The sequence below is a fragment of the Geotrypetes seraphini genome, chromosome 1, assembly GCF_902459505.1.
Source record: "Geotrypetes seraphini chromosome 1, aGeoSer1.1, whole genome shotgun sequence".
In the NCBI taxonomy this organism is placed as follows: Eukaryota; Metazoa; Chordata; class Amphibia; order Gymnophiona; family Dermophiidae; genus Geotrypetes; species Geotrypetes seraphini.
Window position 1 is genome coordinate 373410774 of NC_047084.1, and position 20119 is coordinate 373430892.

At 45.4% G+C, this 20119-nt stretch overlaps 1 protein-coding gene across 7 annotated transcripts in view; it reads right to left on the reverse strand.

Annotated features, from left to right (window-relative positions):
• Positions 1 to 20119, reverse strand: part of HGSNAT (heparan-alpha-glucosaminide N-acetyltransferase) — a 141221-nt gene that overhangs the window by 97371 nt on the left and 23731 nt on the right. For all 7 annotated transcript variants that reach the window (XM_033915428.1, XM_033915382.1, XM_033915374.1 and 4 more), the window contains one exon: positions 2742 to 2811. In XM_033915428.1, the coding sequence (XP_033771319.1) occupies positions 2742 to 2811 (70 nt within the window). The remainder of the gene's footprint in view (positions 1 to 2741; positions 2812 to 20119) is intronic.

Below are 20119 nucleotides of genomic sequence, written 5' to 3' on the forward strand. Positions count from 1 at the left end.
TTGTAACACTTACTGAAAGTTTGAAAATAATAGGAGGCTGTTTCAAGCAGTCAACACCCTTTCTGTAAAAAAAAAGTATTTTCTGAGGATGGATCCTGATGCGCCATCATATTGGGCATGGAGAAATCATTTACATAATGTTACTAGAACTTAGATATGTTAATTCACTCCAAAATTGGGGAAAAAAATTTTCTTCAGATTTGGGAAGTTTATATTCAATGATTACCTCCTAGAGCTAGAAGTGCCATCTTGAACTCATTATGAGGTGACACTACCAGATCCGCCCACATACTCAAACTATCTTTCCCCTCGTTAAAAAGCATCATGTATGCAGGTAAATTAGGGAAATCCTTTTTCTTCAAATTCACTGAGCTTTGGAATAACCTCCCTGCCCCGCTGCAGAACCTAGGCTCATTCCAATTATTCCGAAAGCATCGGAAAACCTGGCTTTTCTCCAAAATGTAAAGATATCTATTTAAAATGTAAAGCTATCTATCCTCTTCATAACCTCTAATTTCTTATTATGTCCTTCCCTCATTTATTGAATTACCTGTAAACCGTGTCGAGCTCTATCTTTATGGAGATGATGCGGTATACAAACTTTTTTTTTTTAAATTATTTATTTATCAAATTTTTACATATTATAAATCAAGTATCCACTTGTACAGAAAGTTGAAGAGAAGCAGGAAAATAATACTCAAAAGTAAAATACATGGTAATCAAGTAAAATAAAATAAAATTTTTAGCTTAAATTCAGCTCAAGTCCTCAAAATTAGATCCAAGAAGGATAAGGCGGACTTAGTAACAAATACCAACAACTATCAATTCAAATATTAGGAAAACAAGATCCCTTGGCTGAGGAAGGATATCATTATTCAAATGCACTTCACTTTGATTTTGATTTTCCTTCATCCAGCCGAGTTCCTACCAAAAAGGCTGTCAACTGGAATGGTTCAAAGAATACATATTTCTTCATATGGTATTGTATTACACATTTACAAGGGTGTCGAAGAAAAAAAGTCCCACCAAGAGATATAACTCCTGGTTTCAACAAAAGAAACTCTCGTCTTCTTCTCTGGGTTTCCCGTGCCAAGTCTGGAAACATTAATATTTTTTGTCCAAGAAATTCTTTCATTTTGTTTCTAAAGAACAATCTAAGCAACCAGTTTTTATCTGGGGCAAGAGCCACAGTAAGAAGCAATGTTGCCGGAGATGCAAGCTCTCTATCCGAAAGTTCCAAAATTGCTGAAACATTAATTGGTTGATTATTCTCCTGTTGTTTAGATGGTGATTTAATAGGTTTCGTTGGTAGGTAATATACTTGAGTAAGTGGTGGTAATGTATCCTCTGGAATACCCAAAATCTCCAACATATAACGTTTCAACATATCCCTAGGCGTCACCGAGGGTATCTTAGGAAAGTTAATCAGTCGGAGATTATTATTACGCGAAAAATTCTCCAAAGTTTCCAATTTTCTACGCATATTTGTATTATCTTTTATTATTACTTCATTAAGCTGTTTTGATGCTTTTAATTCCTGTTGTATATTCTCAATAGAATTCTTAGATTCACCAATTTCAACTTTTATATTTTTTATCTCAGCTTCTTGAAGAGTAATTTTATTTTCCAGCTGCAAAAGCTGGGGCTTGACAGACTTGGCTAGGTCAGCCACCAAATCCCAAATTGAATCCAGTGTTACTTCTCTGGGTTTTTCAATAACATATGAAGAATTAAAAGTTTGAATAGTCTCACCAGTTTTCAGCTGTTCCTGGTAATCCTTCTGCTGGCCTGAAGTAGTCCCTGATGTTTCCAATTCCTCAATATTCTTTGGACTCACCTGAAAACTCAGGGAGTCCATTTCCACGCTCCCCTCACTGTTCTCCCTGGCCTCCGAGGGGAGATGCCTGCCTTCTACCGGCAGCTACTCCTCTCGTGGGGAGCTGGTAACCTGAGGAGGTGGGGGAGGTGCCCTAGCGTCGGGGCTCAGCGTAGTCTCCAGCCCCAAGGAGATCGCCTCATTCCCGCCCCTCTGAGGCGTCTCCAGCGGGGGCACTGACGCTGCCGGGACATCCTGCATCCGACGCAGGAGTTCTTCTATGTTGCCGAACGAGGGGACCGCCGAACGCCGCGAGGCTCCAGCGGCGCTGCGGCCTCTCCTCTTCGGCATTCTGAGTAAGTAACTCTTTCCTTTCTGAAAAGAGTTCAGAAAATCTCCGGCGTGCTGCTCAGCGTCCGGGACCGTCGGCCATCTTGGATCTCTCGCGGTATACAAACTTAAGGTTTAGTTTAGTTTAGGTGATTTGGGAGGATTGAATTCCAAAATCCCATAATTTAGCATTAAATAGGGGAGAGGTAGCAGACTTGAGGTGAACAGGGTGTGAGTAGCTGAGTAGCAAATCTGGACAGGCCCAAAAGGCCAGAGGCCACCAGAGTTTTTAATTATTAGAAGGAGGAAAAATTCCCACTCAGCTATACATTCCAGGGGGAAGGGTATCTGTTTAGTTAAAATAATATTTGTATTCTGTTTGTTAGTCATGAACCTGCTGGAATAAGTTGGTGGTACAGTACCCTTAGACTGGATATTAATTGCATATTGTATAAATCATATTGTGCTAATGGAATCTGGTTGTTCATTGTAGTATGTTCTTTCATTCCAATAAAAAGACTTTAACATTAAAAAAACACAATGTCCAAGAAAATGTTTTCCCCATTCCCCTTCAAATGCAATAGGTGATGCTTACCTCACCACAAAGTATCCCAACGTCCAGAGAATCCCGATGCCACCATAAATAAGGACTGCGAGGAGAACAGCTAAAGGACATAGGGGGGGAGGGGAAAAAAAAAGATAAACAAGACTAGATCAGAGTTGCTCGGTTTTCATTAGTGGACAGAACAACATTTTATAAGATCTTGCTATGAGAGGTCACAGGCTGCCTGAGCTCCCAGAACTAAAACAGGGATACAGGCCTCTCTCTGCTATACTTTCAGGGTTGAGAAAACAGGTTTTATTCCCAGTTAATTTTTGAGTTTGCTAAAATAACATATACAAAATCTATCAATAACAAATTCAAACAAGAAAACAAATTTTCAGATATTGTAACAGTCTTGTCAACAGTGCTGGTAACAAGTATCCTCCATAACCTAAAGTACTAACGTTTTTGTTGGTGGTGGTGTTTTTTTAATAATCTTAAAATAATTTCAATAAGTGAAGAACAATAAATAAAACATTTACACTATAGACATCACTTAAAATATTACAAGATTCTTACAGACCAATAACCTCCCCACCCAAACTATTCTTTATTATTCAAGAATCTATAAATCTATCCTAAACCGTAATTTACTACATATTTTAAACATAAAATTACACATTTATCCACTTAGACATATTTTAAACTTATAAACCACCCTGCCCCCATCCATAATAACATTTGATTATAACCTTTATATTCCTCCCACCCTCCCCCCTCCCTCCCTGGATGTGCAATTCTTCTAACAACAAAAGTATAATTATATTAAATCTACAAAAGATGTCAATGGACCCCATATTAGATTAAAGTTTTTAAAATTCCCTAACTGATTAGCTCTCATTTTTTCATATTTATATATTTGACATAAACTTGCCCAACAGAATGCAAAATTGAGACGATCCCAGTTTTTCCAGTTACGTGTAATCAATTGTATAGCTGTACTTGTCATAATTAAAAAGAGACTTCTTTTATATTTATCTATCTGTGGTACCATTTGATATATAAAATGGTACCACAGATTATTATTTCATAAGTTAAAGGAATCTCAGATTCTAAAATATTAGTAATATGTCCCCAAATTGATTTCCAAAAATCCAATATCTTAGGGCAATAAAACAGTAAATGATCCAATGTTCCTATGTCAAGATGACAGTGCCAGCATCTATTATACTTTGAATTATCCAACTTATTCAATCTAACCATGGTCCAAAAAGAACGATGCAACAGAAAAAAACAAATTTGTTTCATAGATGCTGAAGCTGTACACATAGTAACATAACATATAACATAGTAACATAGTAGATGACGACAGATAAAGACCCAAATGGTCCATCCAGTCTGCCCAACTTGATTCCAAGACGCATTCAATCACTCTTGAATATCTCTTCTTAAATCAACCAACCGCTTTCAAGAAGCAATCCTATCCCTGTTTTTTCCCTTTCTTTCCATTTCCTTTCAAACCCATTCCTTTTTTTTTTTTCTCTTCTTATCTCTAACAATGTAACTTTACCCCACCCCTCCCTTTTAATCATCACTTTCAAGTTCATCTTGTCAATGTCTTCAATGTTCACTTCCCTTTCTCTTCATAGACATTACTTTTAAGTATCAATTTTATCTCTATTTTAGCATTTTATTGTAAACCGGCTAGATACTCGTTGATGGTCGGTATATTAAAAATTAATAAACTTGATTCAATTTAAATTTTTAATTTTTTCTTCTTAGCTATTTCTGGGCAAGAATCCAAAGCTCTACCCAGTACTGTGCTTGGGTTCCTACTACCTCACCACCCCGCTGCGGATCCTGAGCTCCCTTCAGTTATTCCGCAAACAACTGAAAACCTGGCTTTTCAGCAAATTGTAGCTCTATCCTTCCCCCCTTTCTCTCCCCCCTTCTACACATCAGTTCATGTAATCCTTTTTCTTCTTCTCTACCCACTATTTTAAGTTCTTGTAAACCGTGTCGAGCTCCATTCTCATGGAGATGATGCGGTATATAAACATAAGGTTTAGATTAGATTAGATTACATTAAAATCTACTCCTGCCCATCTACACCCTCCCAGCCATTGAAGCCCTCCCCAGCCCATCCTCCACCAAATGACCATATACAGACACAGACCATGCAAGTCTGCCCAGTATTGGCCTTAGTTCAATTTTTAATATTATTTTCTGATTCTAGATCCTCTGTGTTCATCCCACGATTCTTTGAACTCGATTCTTTGAACACGATTCTTTGAACTTATGTCACAGTTTTATTCTCCACCACCTCTCTCGGGAGCGCATTCCAGGCATCCACCACCCTCTCCGTAAAGTAGAATTTCCTAACATTGCTTTTGAATCTACCACCCCTCAACCTCAAATTATGTCCTCTGGTTTTACCATTTTCCTTTCTCTGGAAAAGATTATGTTCTACGTTAATCCCTTCAAGTATTTGAATGTCTGAATCATATCTCCCCTGTCTCTCCTTTCCTCTAGGGTATACATATTTAGGGCTTCCAGTCTCTCCTCAAACGTCTTCTGGCGCAAGCCTCCTATCATTTTTGTCACCTTCCTCTGGACCGCTTCAAGTCTTCTTACGTCCTTTGCCTGATACGGTCTCCAAAACTGAACATAATACTCCAAGTGGGGCCTCACCAATGACCTGTACAGGGGCATCAACACCGTCTTCCTTCTACTGGTCCTCTCTTTATACAGCCCAACATCCTTCTGGCAGCAGCCACCACCTTGTCACACTGTTTTTTCGCCTTTAGCTCTTCGGACACTACCACCCCAAGGTCCCTCTCCCCATCCGTGCATATCAGCTTCTCACCTCCCAGCATATACGGTTCCTTCCGATTATTAATCCCCAAATGCATTACTCTGCATTTCTTTGCATTGAATTTTAGTTGCCAGATATTAGACTATTCCTCTAACTTTTGCAGAGCCTTTTTCATATTTTCCACTCCCTCTTCAGTGTCTACTCTGTTACAAATCTTGGTATCATCTACAAAAAGGCACACTTTTCCTTCTAACCCTTCAGCAATGTCACTCAAACATATTGAACAGGATTGGCCCCAGCACTGAAACCTGAGGGACTCCACTACTCACCTTTCCTTTCTCCGAGCGATTTCCATTAATCAACACCCTCTGGCGTCTATCTGACAGCCAGTTTCTAACCCAGTTCACAACTTTGGGTCCTAACTTCAGCCCTTCAAGTTTGTTCAACAGCCTCCTATGAGGAACTGTATCAAAGGCTTTGCTGAAATCTAAGTAAATTACATCTAGCATATGTCCTCGATCCAGCTCTCTGGTCACCCAATCAAAAAATTCAATCAGGTTCATTTGGAACGATTTACCTTTTGTAAAGCCTCGGATCCTGTAACCCATTAGATTCAAGGAAGTACACTATCCTTTCTTTCAGCAACCCTTCCATTATTTTTCCAACAACTGAAGTGAGGCTCACCGGCCTGTAGTTTCCTGCTTCATCCCTGTGACCACTTTTATGAATAGGGACCACATCTGCTCTCCTCCAATCCTCAGGAATCACTCCCGTCTCCAGAGATTTGTTGAACAAGTCTTTAATAGGACTCGCTAGAACCTCTCTGAGTTACCTTAATATCCTGGGATGGATCTCATCTGGTCCCTTCACTTTGTCCACCTTCAGTTTTTCAAGTTGCTCATAAAAACATTCTCCTCCGTGAATGGCGCAGAATCTACTCCATTTTCTCGTGTAACTTTGCCAGACAATCTCAGTCCTTCTCCAGGATTTTCTTCTGTGAACACAAAAGTATTTGTTTAGCACATTTGCTTTTTCCTCATCACTCTCCACATATCGGTTCCAAGTATCTTTTAGTTTAGCAATTCCATTTTTCATCTTCCTCCTTTCACTAATATATCAGAAAAAATTTTTGTCTCCCTTTTTTACATTTTTAGCCATTTGTTCTTCCGCCAGACATATCTCTCTCTCTTGGCTTCTTTCAGTTTCACCCTGTATTCCTTTCTGCACTCCTCTTCTTTGTTTTTTTTATATTTCACGAACGCCAACTCTTTCGCCTTTATTTTCTCCGCCACTAGTTTGGAGAACCATATCGGCTTCCTTTTTCTCTTGCTTTTATTGATTTTCTTCACATAAAGGTCCATAGCCATTTTTATTGCTCCTTTCAGCTTAGACCACTGTCTTTCCACTTCTCTTATGTCCTCCCATCCTAACAGCTCTTTCTTCAGGTACTCTCCCACTGCATTAAAGTCCGTACGTTTGAAATCTAGGACTTTAAGTAACGTGCGGCCACTCTACACTTTAGCCGTTATATCAAACCAAACCATTTGATGATCGCTACTTCCCAGGTGAGCACCCACTCTAACATTAGAGATACTCTCTCCATTTGTGAGGACCAGATCCAATATCGCTTTTTCCCTTGTGGGTTCCGTCACCATTTGTCTGAGCAGAGCCTCTTGAAAGGCATCCACAATCTCCCTACTTCTTTCCGATTCCGCAGACGGAACATTCCAGTCCGCATCTGGCAGGTTGAAATCTCCCAACAGCAGAACCTCCTCTTTCCTTCCAAACTTTTGGATATCCACAATCAGATCCTTATCAATTTGCTGCAATTGTTTCGGAGATCTGTAGACTACACCCACATAGATAGAAGTTCCATCTTCTCTTTTCAGAGAGATCCATATCGCTTCTTCCTCTCCCCAGGTCCCTTGCATTTCGGTCGCTTGGATATTGATCTTTACATAGAGAGCTACTCCTCCACCTTTTTGACCATCTCTGTCCTTCCTAAAAAGATTATATCCTGGTATGTTTGCATCCCATCCATGTGATTCACTGAACCATGTCTCTGTGATAGCGACAATATCTAGATCTGCCTCTAACATCAGGGCTTGCAGATCATGAACTTTGTTGCTTAGACTGCGAGCATTTGTGGTCATCGCTTTCCAGCTATTTTTCTGCGGTAATCTCCTTTTTCGTATGGATTTTTGTTTTGTTTCACTTTCCGTTGCAATACTAAGAAATGAGTTGCTGATATTATTTATGTTGCAATCTTTACTACTATCACATCTTTTCTTTTGCCGGGGGTAGTCTCTATAATTGTCCTTCATACATACACCACCCCCACCTTCTAGTTTAAATGCCTAGAAACATAGAGGGGCATAATCAAAAAAAGCGTCTAAGTCCCCTTTTGGCCTAAGTCTTTAAACGTTCAACGCAGAAGCAGGGAAAGTGTCCATAACCAAACCAAACATCCTTGTTTTGATTATGGCCTTCCTCTGCCTAAACATCCAATCACCACTACGTCTAAAAGTACACCCACACTACGACTACACTTTTCAGCCATAATGAAACAAAAAAACGCCTAAGCCACAAACGTCCAACAGAAGGTCTGTCAAAAACAACACCGGTTACAGAATCCCCCCCCCCCCACAACCATCCAGGCAGGAGGGTGCCCAAGCCCTCCTGCCATGTCAAACCGCGACCCCCCCCCCCCTCCCGACAATATCGGGGCAAGAGGGAGCCCAAGCTCTCTTGCCCTGCCGATTAACATCGGGCCAGGAGAGAGCCCAAGCTCTCCTGGCCCCAGCGACCACTCCCCCCCAGCCCCCCAGCCCCCCCCCCCCCGCAACTGGCTTGGGCTGGGAGGGAGCCCAAGCCCTCCTGGCCCCGGTGACCACCCCCCCGCCCCGGGCCAGGAGGGAGCCCAAGCAAACTTGCTCGAAGACCTTCAGGCTTGCAATTGGTGCGCGCTTACCTCTCCCGCCCTGCCTTGGGCATGCGTCTCCTCAGCGTGTCCTCAGTTCAGATAGCAAGCAAAAAAGCCAACCACAGGGAGGTGGGTGGGTTGCGAGAATATCTGCCTGCTGTCCCTGGATAACACCTTTTACGGTAAGTAACTGTGCTTTATCCCAGGACAAGCAGGCAGCATATTCTTTACCTGTGGGTGACCTCCAAGCTAACTACAATGGGATGGAGGGAAAGTTGGCAATTTAGGAGAACAGATGCTGCAAAACAGACTGGCCAAAGCGGCCATCACGCCTGGAGAAAGTATCCAGACAGTAATGCGAGGTGAACGTATGAACCGAGGACCAAGTGGCAGCTTTACAGATATCCTCGATGGGAGTCAAGTGGAGGAAAGCAACAGACGCCGCCATCGCTCTGACCTTGTAGACAGCACGAATGAATATGTTGCGGTAGATGGCCCAATCCCAGAGCCGCAGCGCCTCCTGGCACAGGGATTTGGACCACGTGCCCCCCTGCTTGTTGATATAATACATGGCAACTTGGTTGTCCATGCAAACCAGCACCACTCGGTCACGGAGCAGGTGACAAAAAGCTTTCAGAGCAAGGAAAATCACACGAAGCTCCAGAAGATTGATGTGACAAAGGTGGTCGGCCCGGAACCAAAGACCCTGGGTGCGCAGACAGTCCAGATGAGCTCCCCAAGCATAGGTCGACAAGTTCGTCGTGAGGACCTTCTGCGGAGGAGGAGCATGGAACAGAAAACCTCTGGAAAGATTGGAAGAGAGCATCCACCAAAGGAGAGACTTCCTCAACAAAGGAGTCACGACAATGTGTCGAGAGAGAGGATCCCGAACCTGGTTCCACTGGGATGCCAGAGTCCATTGTGGAATACGGAGGCAAAGTCTGGCAAAAGGAGTCATGTGAACCGTGGAGGCCATGTGACCTAGGAGGACCATCATGAGCCATGCCGGCGCTAAGTGCAGATGGGTCACCATTTGGCAAAAAATGGATAAGGGCCTCCTGACGAGGCCGAGGCAAGAAGGTGCGGAGACGCACCGTGTCCAGGACCGCTCCGATGAACTCGAGACACTGGGACAGGCAGAGGTGGGACTTGGGGAAGTTCACCTCGAAGCCAAGACTCTGAAGGAGTAAGATTGTCTGTTCCGTCGCTCGCAGGACTTCGTTGCAAGAGGACGCCTCGATTAACCAGTCGTCGAGGTAGGGAAATACCTGCAGGCCACGGAGACACAGGGCTGCAGCTACCACAACCAGACATTTCGTGAAGGCCCTCGGAGAGGCCACCAGGCCGAAGGGAAGAACACAATACTGGAGATGAAGAACCCCCACCCGGAATCTCAAATATTGGCGAGAGGCCGGGTGCACCAGAATGTGCGTGTACACCTCCTTGAGGTCCAGAGAGCACAGTCAGTCCCCCTCGTCCAAGAGGGGATACAACGTGGGATGGGTGAGCATTCTGAACCATTCCTGCACCAGAAATTTGTTCAGAGCACGGAGGTCCAGGTTCGGACGCAGATCCCCCGTCTTCTTGGGTACCAGAAAGTACCGGGAGTAAAATCTGGAGTGCCACTGTTCCTTAGGAACTTCCTCGACCGCCCGAAGGCAAAGAAGGGACTGAGCTTCCTGCAGAAGGAGAGGAAGCTGAGACTGAGCAGAAGGAAACTCTCTTGGAGGCAGATCCGGAGGTACGTGACTGAAGGGGAGGGAGTACCCCTCCTTGATGATAGACAGAACCCAACTGTCGGTGGTAAGATTTTCCCACTGGGTATAGAAATGATGAAGATGACCCCCGATGGGGAAGGGAGAAGCTCCATGAGGAAGAGAGCCCAAAGGCTCGGACTGGAATTGTCAAAAAGACGGCCCCGGTCTTTGCCGGGGCCGATGGCTGAGTCTTAGCTTGACGTTGCTACTGCTGCTGCAGAGGCCGTTTCGAAGGAGGCCTAGAGAAAGCAGGAGTGGATTTCTGCGGGTACCTCCGGAGAGGAATTTTATAGTGGCGAGCCGGAGTGGCCTTAGACTTAAGTTTCACCAGAGACGCAAAGGACCGCTCATGGTCCGAGAGATGCTTCGTGGCTGCCTCGATAGACTCAACGAGCTCATGACCCACACACGGGAGATTGGCCAGACGATCCTGTAGATTCGGACCCATATCCACAAGCCGGAGCCAAGTGAGGCGACACATAGCGATCGCAAAGGCTGTGACTCTCGGGGACAATTCAAAGGCTTCGTAAGAGGCCTGAAATATATACAGGCAGAGCTGGGAGAGGGTCTCCACGAGGAGACGAAACTCCCGACGCCGAGGCTCTGACATACCTCCCGGAACGAGCGGAGGGCATCAATACAGAATCGAAGGTAGGACGTGAAGAAGAAACTGTAGTTAAGGACACGGTTCGCCATCAAAATTTGTCCAACGTACGGCCTTCCCTGCCAGGGGGGACGGCAGCATAGACCTTCAAGGGATTTGACTTCTTCAAGGAAGACTCAACCACCAAGGATTGGTGGGAAAACTGAGCACCCTCAAACCCTTTAACTGGGGTAGTCCAGTAACGGGACTCCAACTTGGAGGGGATAGCAGTGGCACATATGGTGTCTCAGGTTCCGGAGAAACGTCTGCCAAAGAACCTGGTGCAATGGCAGGCGAAGAGCCTCACGAGGCATATTGTCAACTCCCGTTCCGCCAGATATTCCTGGTTAAAGTGGGAGTCGGACTGAAGATCCAAGTTCAGAGCTCTGCCCATGTCAGAGATGAAACGAGAAAAGGAGGAGGTTCAAGAAGACGATTCCTCCTCCGAAGGGGACTCCGACCGAGATTGGGGCGCAGCCGAGAAAGAGGGAGAAACCTCCCTGGAGTAAGCCGGAGCCTCAGAGTTCCGGGAACGTGAGACTAAAGAGGTTCGACTAAGGCGTGTAGGGGGCGTCGAAGAACGGCCCCCTTGCCAAATGGACCGGGGAAGACCCCGGAGTCCGAGGAAATCGTTGAGAAAGCTTCGGAGAAGACGGGATATAGGAAAAATCCCCAACAGGTTTTGACGCAGGCCCCTTAGAAGCCGGCAAGCTTCTTGATGGGGAACAAACACTTGAGACCAATTCGAGGACAAGCGTGTGCATAGACGGTCTCGAGGTCGGAGACCTACCCCGACAGGGCAGGGAAGACCGGGGCTTTTTAGAAGAGGCAAGCCTCGCCCCAGTAGCAGGGGAAACATGGGCCCCCGCTACATTAATAAATTCAAAAAAACTACACCATCAAGTTCTTTATTTGAATAAAGCTTGGAAGAATACAAAGTCTTATAATATTTCATAAACTGCTTTAATATATTATCAATTTGAGAATGAGTATTCCCATTTTCATTTGCAATAGCCACAATCTTTACTTTCCTTTTTTTCCCTTTTAAATAATTAGCTAGTGATCTTCCCGCTTTATTTGAGTTTCCATAATACAAAGCCTGTTGAGAAAATAATTCTTTTCTAGCACATTTAGAAGAGATCTCATTATATTTATATTTAGCTTTTATGAGGGACTGGGATGTATCATGTTCCCATTTTATTGTCAATTTTGCTTCTAATTCCTTAATCTTTTCTTCCAATTCAGAGAAATATTTTTTAGATTGAGAGTTAACATAAGCCGAATATGCAATTATATGCCCTCTCATAGTAGCTTTAAAAGCATCCCATAAAGTTCCCAATGAGATTTCATCTGAAGAATTTAATTGAAAATATTCCTCCATTTTTATGTAAAAATCTTCTATAAATTTTGTATCCCCAAGGAATGCATTATTGGACCTAAAAACCGGTCTTCTTCCATCATTTCAAATTCTATCCATACTCCACCATGATCTGATAAAATAATTGGATCAATGGTAGCTTTCCTGACCTGTTACACAAGATTATCTGAAACAAAAATGTAATCAACCCTAGAAAATGATTTATGGACATGCGAACAAAAAGAAAATTCCCGAGCATTAAAGTGTAGCGTTCTCCATATGTCTTTCAACCCACAAACTTGAATCAAATTATCCAATCCTAATGATTTTATCAATCTATTAGGTTTTTTATCTAACAGAGGATCCATAACAGCATTAAAATCTATCAATAACAAATTCAAACAAGAAAACAAATTTTCAGATATTGTAACAGTCTTGTCAACAGTGCTGGTAACAAGTATCCTCCATAACCTAAAAGTACTAACATTAATGCTGTCACTAAACTGTTTACCGAAGATTTACCCTGTACGCATTTTAGCGACGGATTATCAAAATAGATTATCTCTGTCAATAGCAAACTTTCTAGCAGTCTCCAACAATGCCATGCAAATGGGCTCTTCAACATTGAAATGAGCCATTTTCTAAAAGAGGCATTGGCTTTTGGCAACAAAAATAAGCGACTAGTCCAGGGGTGCTGGTCAGTGTCAGAGACTGCTAGAAGCCTATGTTGTGATGCAGTGGAAGAGATGCCCATTCTCAACATCCCTCCCCTGCAGCGAGAGAGATGCCAATTCTCTCCCACTACGAAGAAACCCATGCCGCCAGCGAACACCCCCCTCTGGAACGGCGGCAACACCTCCACCTGCAGCGGAAGAGATGCCGATTCTCTCCAACTGCGAAGAAACCCATGCCGCTGATGAACAACCCCCCCACCATAGAACACCTTCCCCTCGCCTCCAATTGCCCCTCCCTCTTCCCCTTACTTCCAAATAAATTCATGGAGGGATGCGGACTCTCTCCTCCCAACTGGCCTGTGTCGTAAAAAGTGAGCCTTCCCCTTCCCAGTGCATCTTGGGATGCACTGGGGAGGGGCCTTAGGCTCTGATTGGCCCAAGTTGTTTAAGGCCCCTCCCAGGGGGAACGCCCCATAGGAGAGGCCTTAGACATCTGGGCCAATCAAAGCCTTAGGCCCCTTCACGGTGCATTCTGGGAGCTGTTCACAGGTGGCATGGGTTTCTTTGCAACAGGAGAGAATCGGCATCTCTCCCGCTGCAGGTGAAGAGGTTTGTTGGTTGATAGCAGGGAGAGATTGAACATCTTTCCCATTGTTGTTGTGTGTGTGGGGGGGAGGGAGGTGTTCTTTACAAGTTTTTTTCTGTGCATGTGCCCATTGCTATGACCAGCAACGGACAAATGCAAATTTAGTGAATCTTTACTGATGTCCGCCGACCTCATTTGCATGCACAATTTTTTAAGAATGTCTCACTTTTTTCAATTCATTAGCAGACCACTGCTTTTTAAAGCGGGTTTTTGAGAATCCTGGCCTAAGACTACAAAGTTGATGTAGCTATCATAAAGAAACACAATACACATTTTTTACCCCCCTGCCAGTTAGGTCTGTCTTCTGCTATTAGAGATGCACAGCAAAACTACTTACAGGCAGCAGGATTTTAGTCATCAAATAAAAGAGAGATCATCCAGCAAAGCCTAAACAGAATAGACATATCCTTCACCTTAGCTCAAGGTTATTATGTTCTATTAATGTTTAAGCCCGTTACATTAACGGGTGCTAGAGTAGAGTAGATGTCTGTCTGGGGTTTTTTCTGTCTCTCTCTCCTTGGGCACTGTCTGTCATTCTTTCTGTCTGTCTCCCTGGCCCCCTGACTGCCTATCTCTCCGTGGCCCCCTTCTGTTCCCTCCCCCTCCCAGAGCAAAGCATGATTGTTGTCTGCCCCCCAGCACACTCCCTCCCCCCAAAGCAGCCCCCTTTCCCTGTCCCCCTCCACTTCTTACCAGCATGGGATACATGATTGCTGTCTGCCCCCGACACACCCCTCCCCCCAAAGCAGCCCCCTTTCCCCCTACCCCTTATTGTGCCTTGCCTGCCTGCTCCGTGGCCCCCTTCTGTTCAACCCTCAGAGAGCAAAGCATGATTGCTGTCTGCCCCCCCAGCACACCCCTCCCCCCAAAGCAGCCCCGTTCCCTCTCCCCCTGTCCCCTGTTGTGCATGTCTGCCTGCTCTGTGGCCCCCTTCTGTTTCCCCTCCTCCCAGAGCAAAGCATGATTGCTGTCTGCCCCCAGCACACCCCTCCCCCCAAAGCAGCCCCCTTTCCTTCTCCCCCTGGCTCCCTGTTGTGCCATGCCTGCCTGCTCCATGGCCCCATTCTGTTTCCCCCCTCCCAGAACAAAGCATGATGTCTGCCCCCAGTACACCCCTCCCCCAAAAGCAGTCCCCTTTCCCTCTCCCCCTGCCCCCTGTTGAGCCATGTCTGCCCCTGTTGTGCATGCCTGTTCTTACCCTCCCTCCATCCTGGCTTCCTGGTGTCTTCTGGCCCACCGGCACAAACCGCTGCCGCTCCTCTTCAAAGCAGCCTGCTGAGGTTCGCCGGTTGGCTATAGCGAACCTCGCAGGCCACTCTCCACCTCAGTAGCACGTTCCCTCTGACGCGATTGCGTCAGAGAGAACATGCTACCAAGATGGAGAGCAGCCTGCGAGGTTCGCTACAGCCGGCCAGCAAACCTCAGCAGGCTGCTTTGAAGAGGAGCGGCTGTGGCGGCAGCGGCTGGTGAGTGAGGGCGGGAGGGGGGAGTCGACAGCAAATTCCCTGCCTGTGTTCGAAAATGGAATTCGGCATGGACCCAGACACCACGTTGGCAGGGAACACGCCGCCCTAAGTGCGCATGCGCACTTAGGGTTTTATTATAGAGGATAACAGGGAGGGGTGGGAGAGAGGGTTTATTTTTCTTTTGGTTTGTTTATGTTTTGGTTTTTTAACAGAATGAAGCTAAAGATGTACAAGAGGAAAAATATCCAGTCAAATCACAGAATTACTGAATCACAAGCACTTACACAGAACAAAGTTAACACCGAACTCCTACTGAGAAAGCAAAATGCTGCACTGGAACCCACAGACCACAAGGATCATTTCAGCAGTATAGAATCTAGAGAGGCAGACAGAAAGCAGAACCAGGTAAAATAAGGTCTTGGGCACAGAGCAGGGTAAAGCACCTTTCTGGATAAAGCCTTAAACTGATCCTGGCATTTACTTTCACTTTGAAAATAAGGCAGAAGTATGGGGTCACGGCCTAACCAGTATGCTGCCCAACACAACATCAGAAATTAGAGAGCTGGAGGGTAGGTTTATTTGGTCCCTGCAACCAGAAAAGGCTTTCTGCTGCCCCTGCTCCAAATACATCCATCACTCATTTCATCTCATTAAAATGGCAGAGACAATACCAGCAAGAATCCAACTGTAACTGCAGTAGAAGCGGAACAACACACGAAAAAGAGAGAAAAATGCAGACAAAGGCCCTGATTTTGCAAAGTGCGTCCCGATTGTAGGCAACTGTAGGCGTCCTACAGCTGTGTGATCAGCCAATCGGGAGGCACGTTTTCAGAAAAAATGTTCCCTAGGTAGGCCGCCTATATTGAAGGCGCCCCCGGGAGTCTAGGGACGCACGCAAGCCAGCCTAAGCTTGTCTAAGGCTAGGCGGTAGCCTTAGGCGAACCTAGGCGGCCCTACGCATCTCCCTAACAGAGCGGGAGACACTTAGAATGTAGGCTAGCAAAATGCTGGCCTACTTGCTATTTAGACACGGCCGCTATACTTAATCGCAGCAAGGGATCTCCCTGCCACAATTAGTATAGCAGCCGCAGCTATGGCTGCCAGTCTCCCCCCCAACCCCCCTCCCCCTGACGATCGCAGCAGGAGGGTGCCCAACCCCTCCTGCCAACAAAACCCGCAATCACCGGCAGGAAGGTGTTTAACTCTTCCTGCCGGTAGGCCCCCCACCCCACCGAAGAGGGTGCCCAACCCCTTCTGCCGGACCCCTCCCAACAAAAACCCCCCACCCCGGAACCCCCCCTCAGGCTTACCTGCAAGTTGGCCGGACAGGTCCTCACACCGTCCGGCCAGCAGCCCCGCCTCTGTCCAAATGAGGCGGGCCTGCCCCTCCCCTGTCCAACCCACAGGATCCTAGGGCCTGATTGACCCAAGCGCCTAAGGCCCCTCCTATAGTGGGAAGGGCCTTCATGGGGGGGTGCAATCCTTCAGGGGGGACAGGCCTTCAGGGGAAGGGGGCCCTGATGTAGAAGTACACGGAGGGAGGTAAGGCAGGTTCAAAGAGACATGCATATGCCAGACTTTGGGGGGGAAGAAATAATGGGTCTAAAAATAGAGGAGAGGGAGAGAGATGGTGGACAATGGTATTTAGGGGAGGGAAGGAACAGAAAGGGAAGAAGTTGGACACAAGGGATGGTGTGGAGGGGGGATAGAGATACTGGATAGGAAGGTAGTTGGGAAAAGAAAGGGAGATATGAAGGACCATGGGGTGGTGGGGAAGGAGGGAGAGATGCTGGATGAAAGGGTAGTTGAGAAAAGGTGGATCTGTGGATGGAAACGAAAAAAAGATAAGATGTCAGACCTACGGGGGAGGGAAGAGAAACGGAAGGGGAGGACAGAGATAGAAGATGGATTGTTAGCACGCAGAAAGAAAGAGACCCTGGCAAGCAAGTTATCAGAAGACAACCAGAGCTTGGGACCAACAAGATTTGAATAATGACCAGACAAAAGGTACAAAAACTAATTATATTTTCCATTTTGTAATTACAATATGTCAGATTTGAAACATGTATCCTGCCAGAGCTGGTGTTAAGACTGCAAACGTGGGCTAGGATTTAAGAGAGAGAGGAAAAATGTTTTTTGTTTGTTTATTATGTTTACACCACAGCGCCAGTGTGGTTAGGAGAAGGCAAATGGGGTGAAGAGGCTATAAAATAAACCCACCAGGATGTTTGAAAAAAATCGATAGGCTAAATCGAATCAAATTTTTTTCCTGAATCGGGCAGCACTACTGTATTCACCCTTTGTGGATTGTTTTTATGTTTTAGACACTTATTAAACTACAAACTGGTACATCTGATCATCTGTTCCACAATCTTTTTGTTGTTTTGGGCCTTTCATTCAGCATGCTAAAAGAAAGCAGTTCTCATGATAGGAACCTTTCTCTCAGATTTGTTTCTGTACTAAAACAGCGTAGGCTTAACAACATCTAGTGGAAAGAAATTTCTTATGAAACAAAGAAATCACCAACACTTAATGACAAACAAAATCATTTGTATCACTTCCTTTCATTTGAGGGTTACATTAAAACACATACACATAGCAGAAACACAATAAACTGTCCACCAACATTAGTAGTTACTTTTAATCAGAAGATGAAACCAAGACTCTGGAGCCTGTCTTTAATGTTAATCTTCTTAGTTTTGATTTGTTAGTTATGTGGTCAGCAAAACTGGTTTGGCAGCAAGTTCCTGCTTTCCCTATGAATCACCAACTTGATAAATGTTGATAAATGAGGATGTCACAGAGCTGTGGGAGGTCTCACATATGTGAACATACTGGGTGTCACTGGGAAGGTCTCGTGCCAGATAGAAGATCAAAGCCAGTGGGAGTTAAGCAGCAGAGACCATCTTATGGAGCAGGTCCACCAAAAGCTAACAAGGGCTAGAAAAATAATGTCCGGTTTATATAGCTCCAAGATTAAAGATAACAAAAGCCTTTAATTCCCTGGCTTACAGAGTAGCCTTTTTCACCTGTTCTCTTGATTTTCAGAAGCTTCTCCTAATGTGCTCTTTTTAGGAGTGAGCAATGATTAAACATTTTAATCACGATTAATCGTGCATTTAAAATTTTTAAAATCACATGATTAATTATGCTTAATCAGAACATGCAAAGGCAAAATAGGAAACTGTGTCAAAGAGGGGCAGGACACATAAGGAGAAAGGCTTCCAAGTCAGCTGCAGACAGTGTGTGACCTTATGAAGAGCCAGGTATGATAAAATAAATGTAGGGAGGTGGGAGAAGAGATGCAGGACTGTTGGGAGGGAAAGCAATGCTGGCCAAGAGGGAAATTTAAAAAATTTTGGTCAAAGTTTAAAAATGTAATTGTAGTTAAAAATTAACAAATTAATCAAATTAATAGTGCATTAAGGCTCAGATTCTCTAAAAATCGCTCAAAGTTAGGCACCTAGATTGCACTTGCCAGCGCCTAACTTAAGTGTTTTAATTGGTTTTAGGTGGCGCGATAATTGGTCGCACCTCTGAAAACCAATTAAACAGTTAGGTGCCAGTGGGCATCATCTGGGACCAGCGGCTAGGTCCGTGGTGTCTAGTGGTGCCTAATAACGACAAAGCTTTAAGTGGGTGTTTTTAGGGGGCGGCGCTGGACTTTGGTGTCAATGGGCACCACTGGCCATGATTCTGCAAGGACCCTAAGTACCGGAAATGGAGGCCTGTAAAACCCTGGCCTACATTTCTGGCAACTAGGGTCCTTGCTAGAGGCCAGTATCCCCGATTCTGGAAGCTGCATCTGTTCATGATCGAAATGCAGCAGGCGCCAGTTTTCTAGTTGCCTAGTGCCTCAGATGCCGCTTACAGAATCAGCCCCTCAATGACCACCCCTAGTTCTTTTATATCTATCATTTTTATATTAAAGATTATGTATTGATGTACTATTTTAATATCCCCTTCTTTTAATTTCTTCTATATTGTATTCATTATTTGTCTGGGGTCTTTCTGACTGCATACTCAGGACTATAAAATTGCCTTGATGTCCTAGGACAATTTAACAACTACACAAATAAAGAAAAACAAATAAAGTAAAGCAACTAAAAAATAAATAAAGATGAGACAGAGGGGTGGAAAAGAGACACTAGGGGCTAGGTTCACTAAAGATAGTGATTCAATCACTGTTGGCCAATTCCAGGCTGATTTTAAAATAGCGATTGATTCACAATCTTTTTTTTGCATGCAAACTCGCAACTCAACCACTCAGCCCTAAGGAAGTTCCTGATTGGCTCAGGAGCCTCAAGCCACTCCCAAGGGGGAGGAGCCTGAGCAATGATAGCCTTAGGCCCCGTTCTGGTGTATCATATGATGCACAAGGTGCCTAAGGCCCTGATTGGCTCAGGCGCCTTGGGCTCCTCCCCCTTGGGAGGGGTCTGAGGCGCCTGATTCAATCAGGGACTTCCTTAGGGCTCAGCCTAAGGAAATCCCTGATTGTCCAGTCAGTGGTGTACCAAGGGAGGGGGTGGGAGGGGCGGTCCGCCCCGGATGCACGCCTTGGGGGGTGCACACCTTCGGGGGTGCACAGCCAGCTGTTCTCACTGCCTCTAACGCCGGCCCTGCAGCTCCAGACTTCCCCACACCTGCTCTCCCCCCCTCCCAATCGCTATTATTTTTAAATGTTATGGCAGCCGCGGCACTGTATCCATCGGAGGAGACTTCTAACCTCGGCCTGCCCCGGAACTCTTCCTGCAGCCACCGCCCGCCTAGGCGGGAACAAGAAGTCGCTGTTGCAGGAAGAGTTCCGGGGGCAGGCCAAGGTTAGAAGTCTCCTCCGATGGATACAATGCCGCGGCTGCCATAACATTTTAAATAATAGCGATCGGGGGTGGAGGGGGGGAGCAGGTGTGGGGAAGTCCGGAGCTGCAGGGCCGGCGTTAGAGGGACTAAGAGCTGATGGTGCCGCAGGATCCCGTGTGGGGGAGGAGGAAGGAAGAAAGAAGAGTAACCGAAACATTGGCAATTTGGGGGGAGCAGGTGTATGGAAGTTCAGAGCTGCAGGGGAGAGTGTTGCTGTACCTAGCTGGAGGGAGAGGAAGATGAGGGAGGGAATGAAAGGAGATGCCAGGGCTTGGAGGGAAGGAGGAA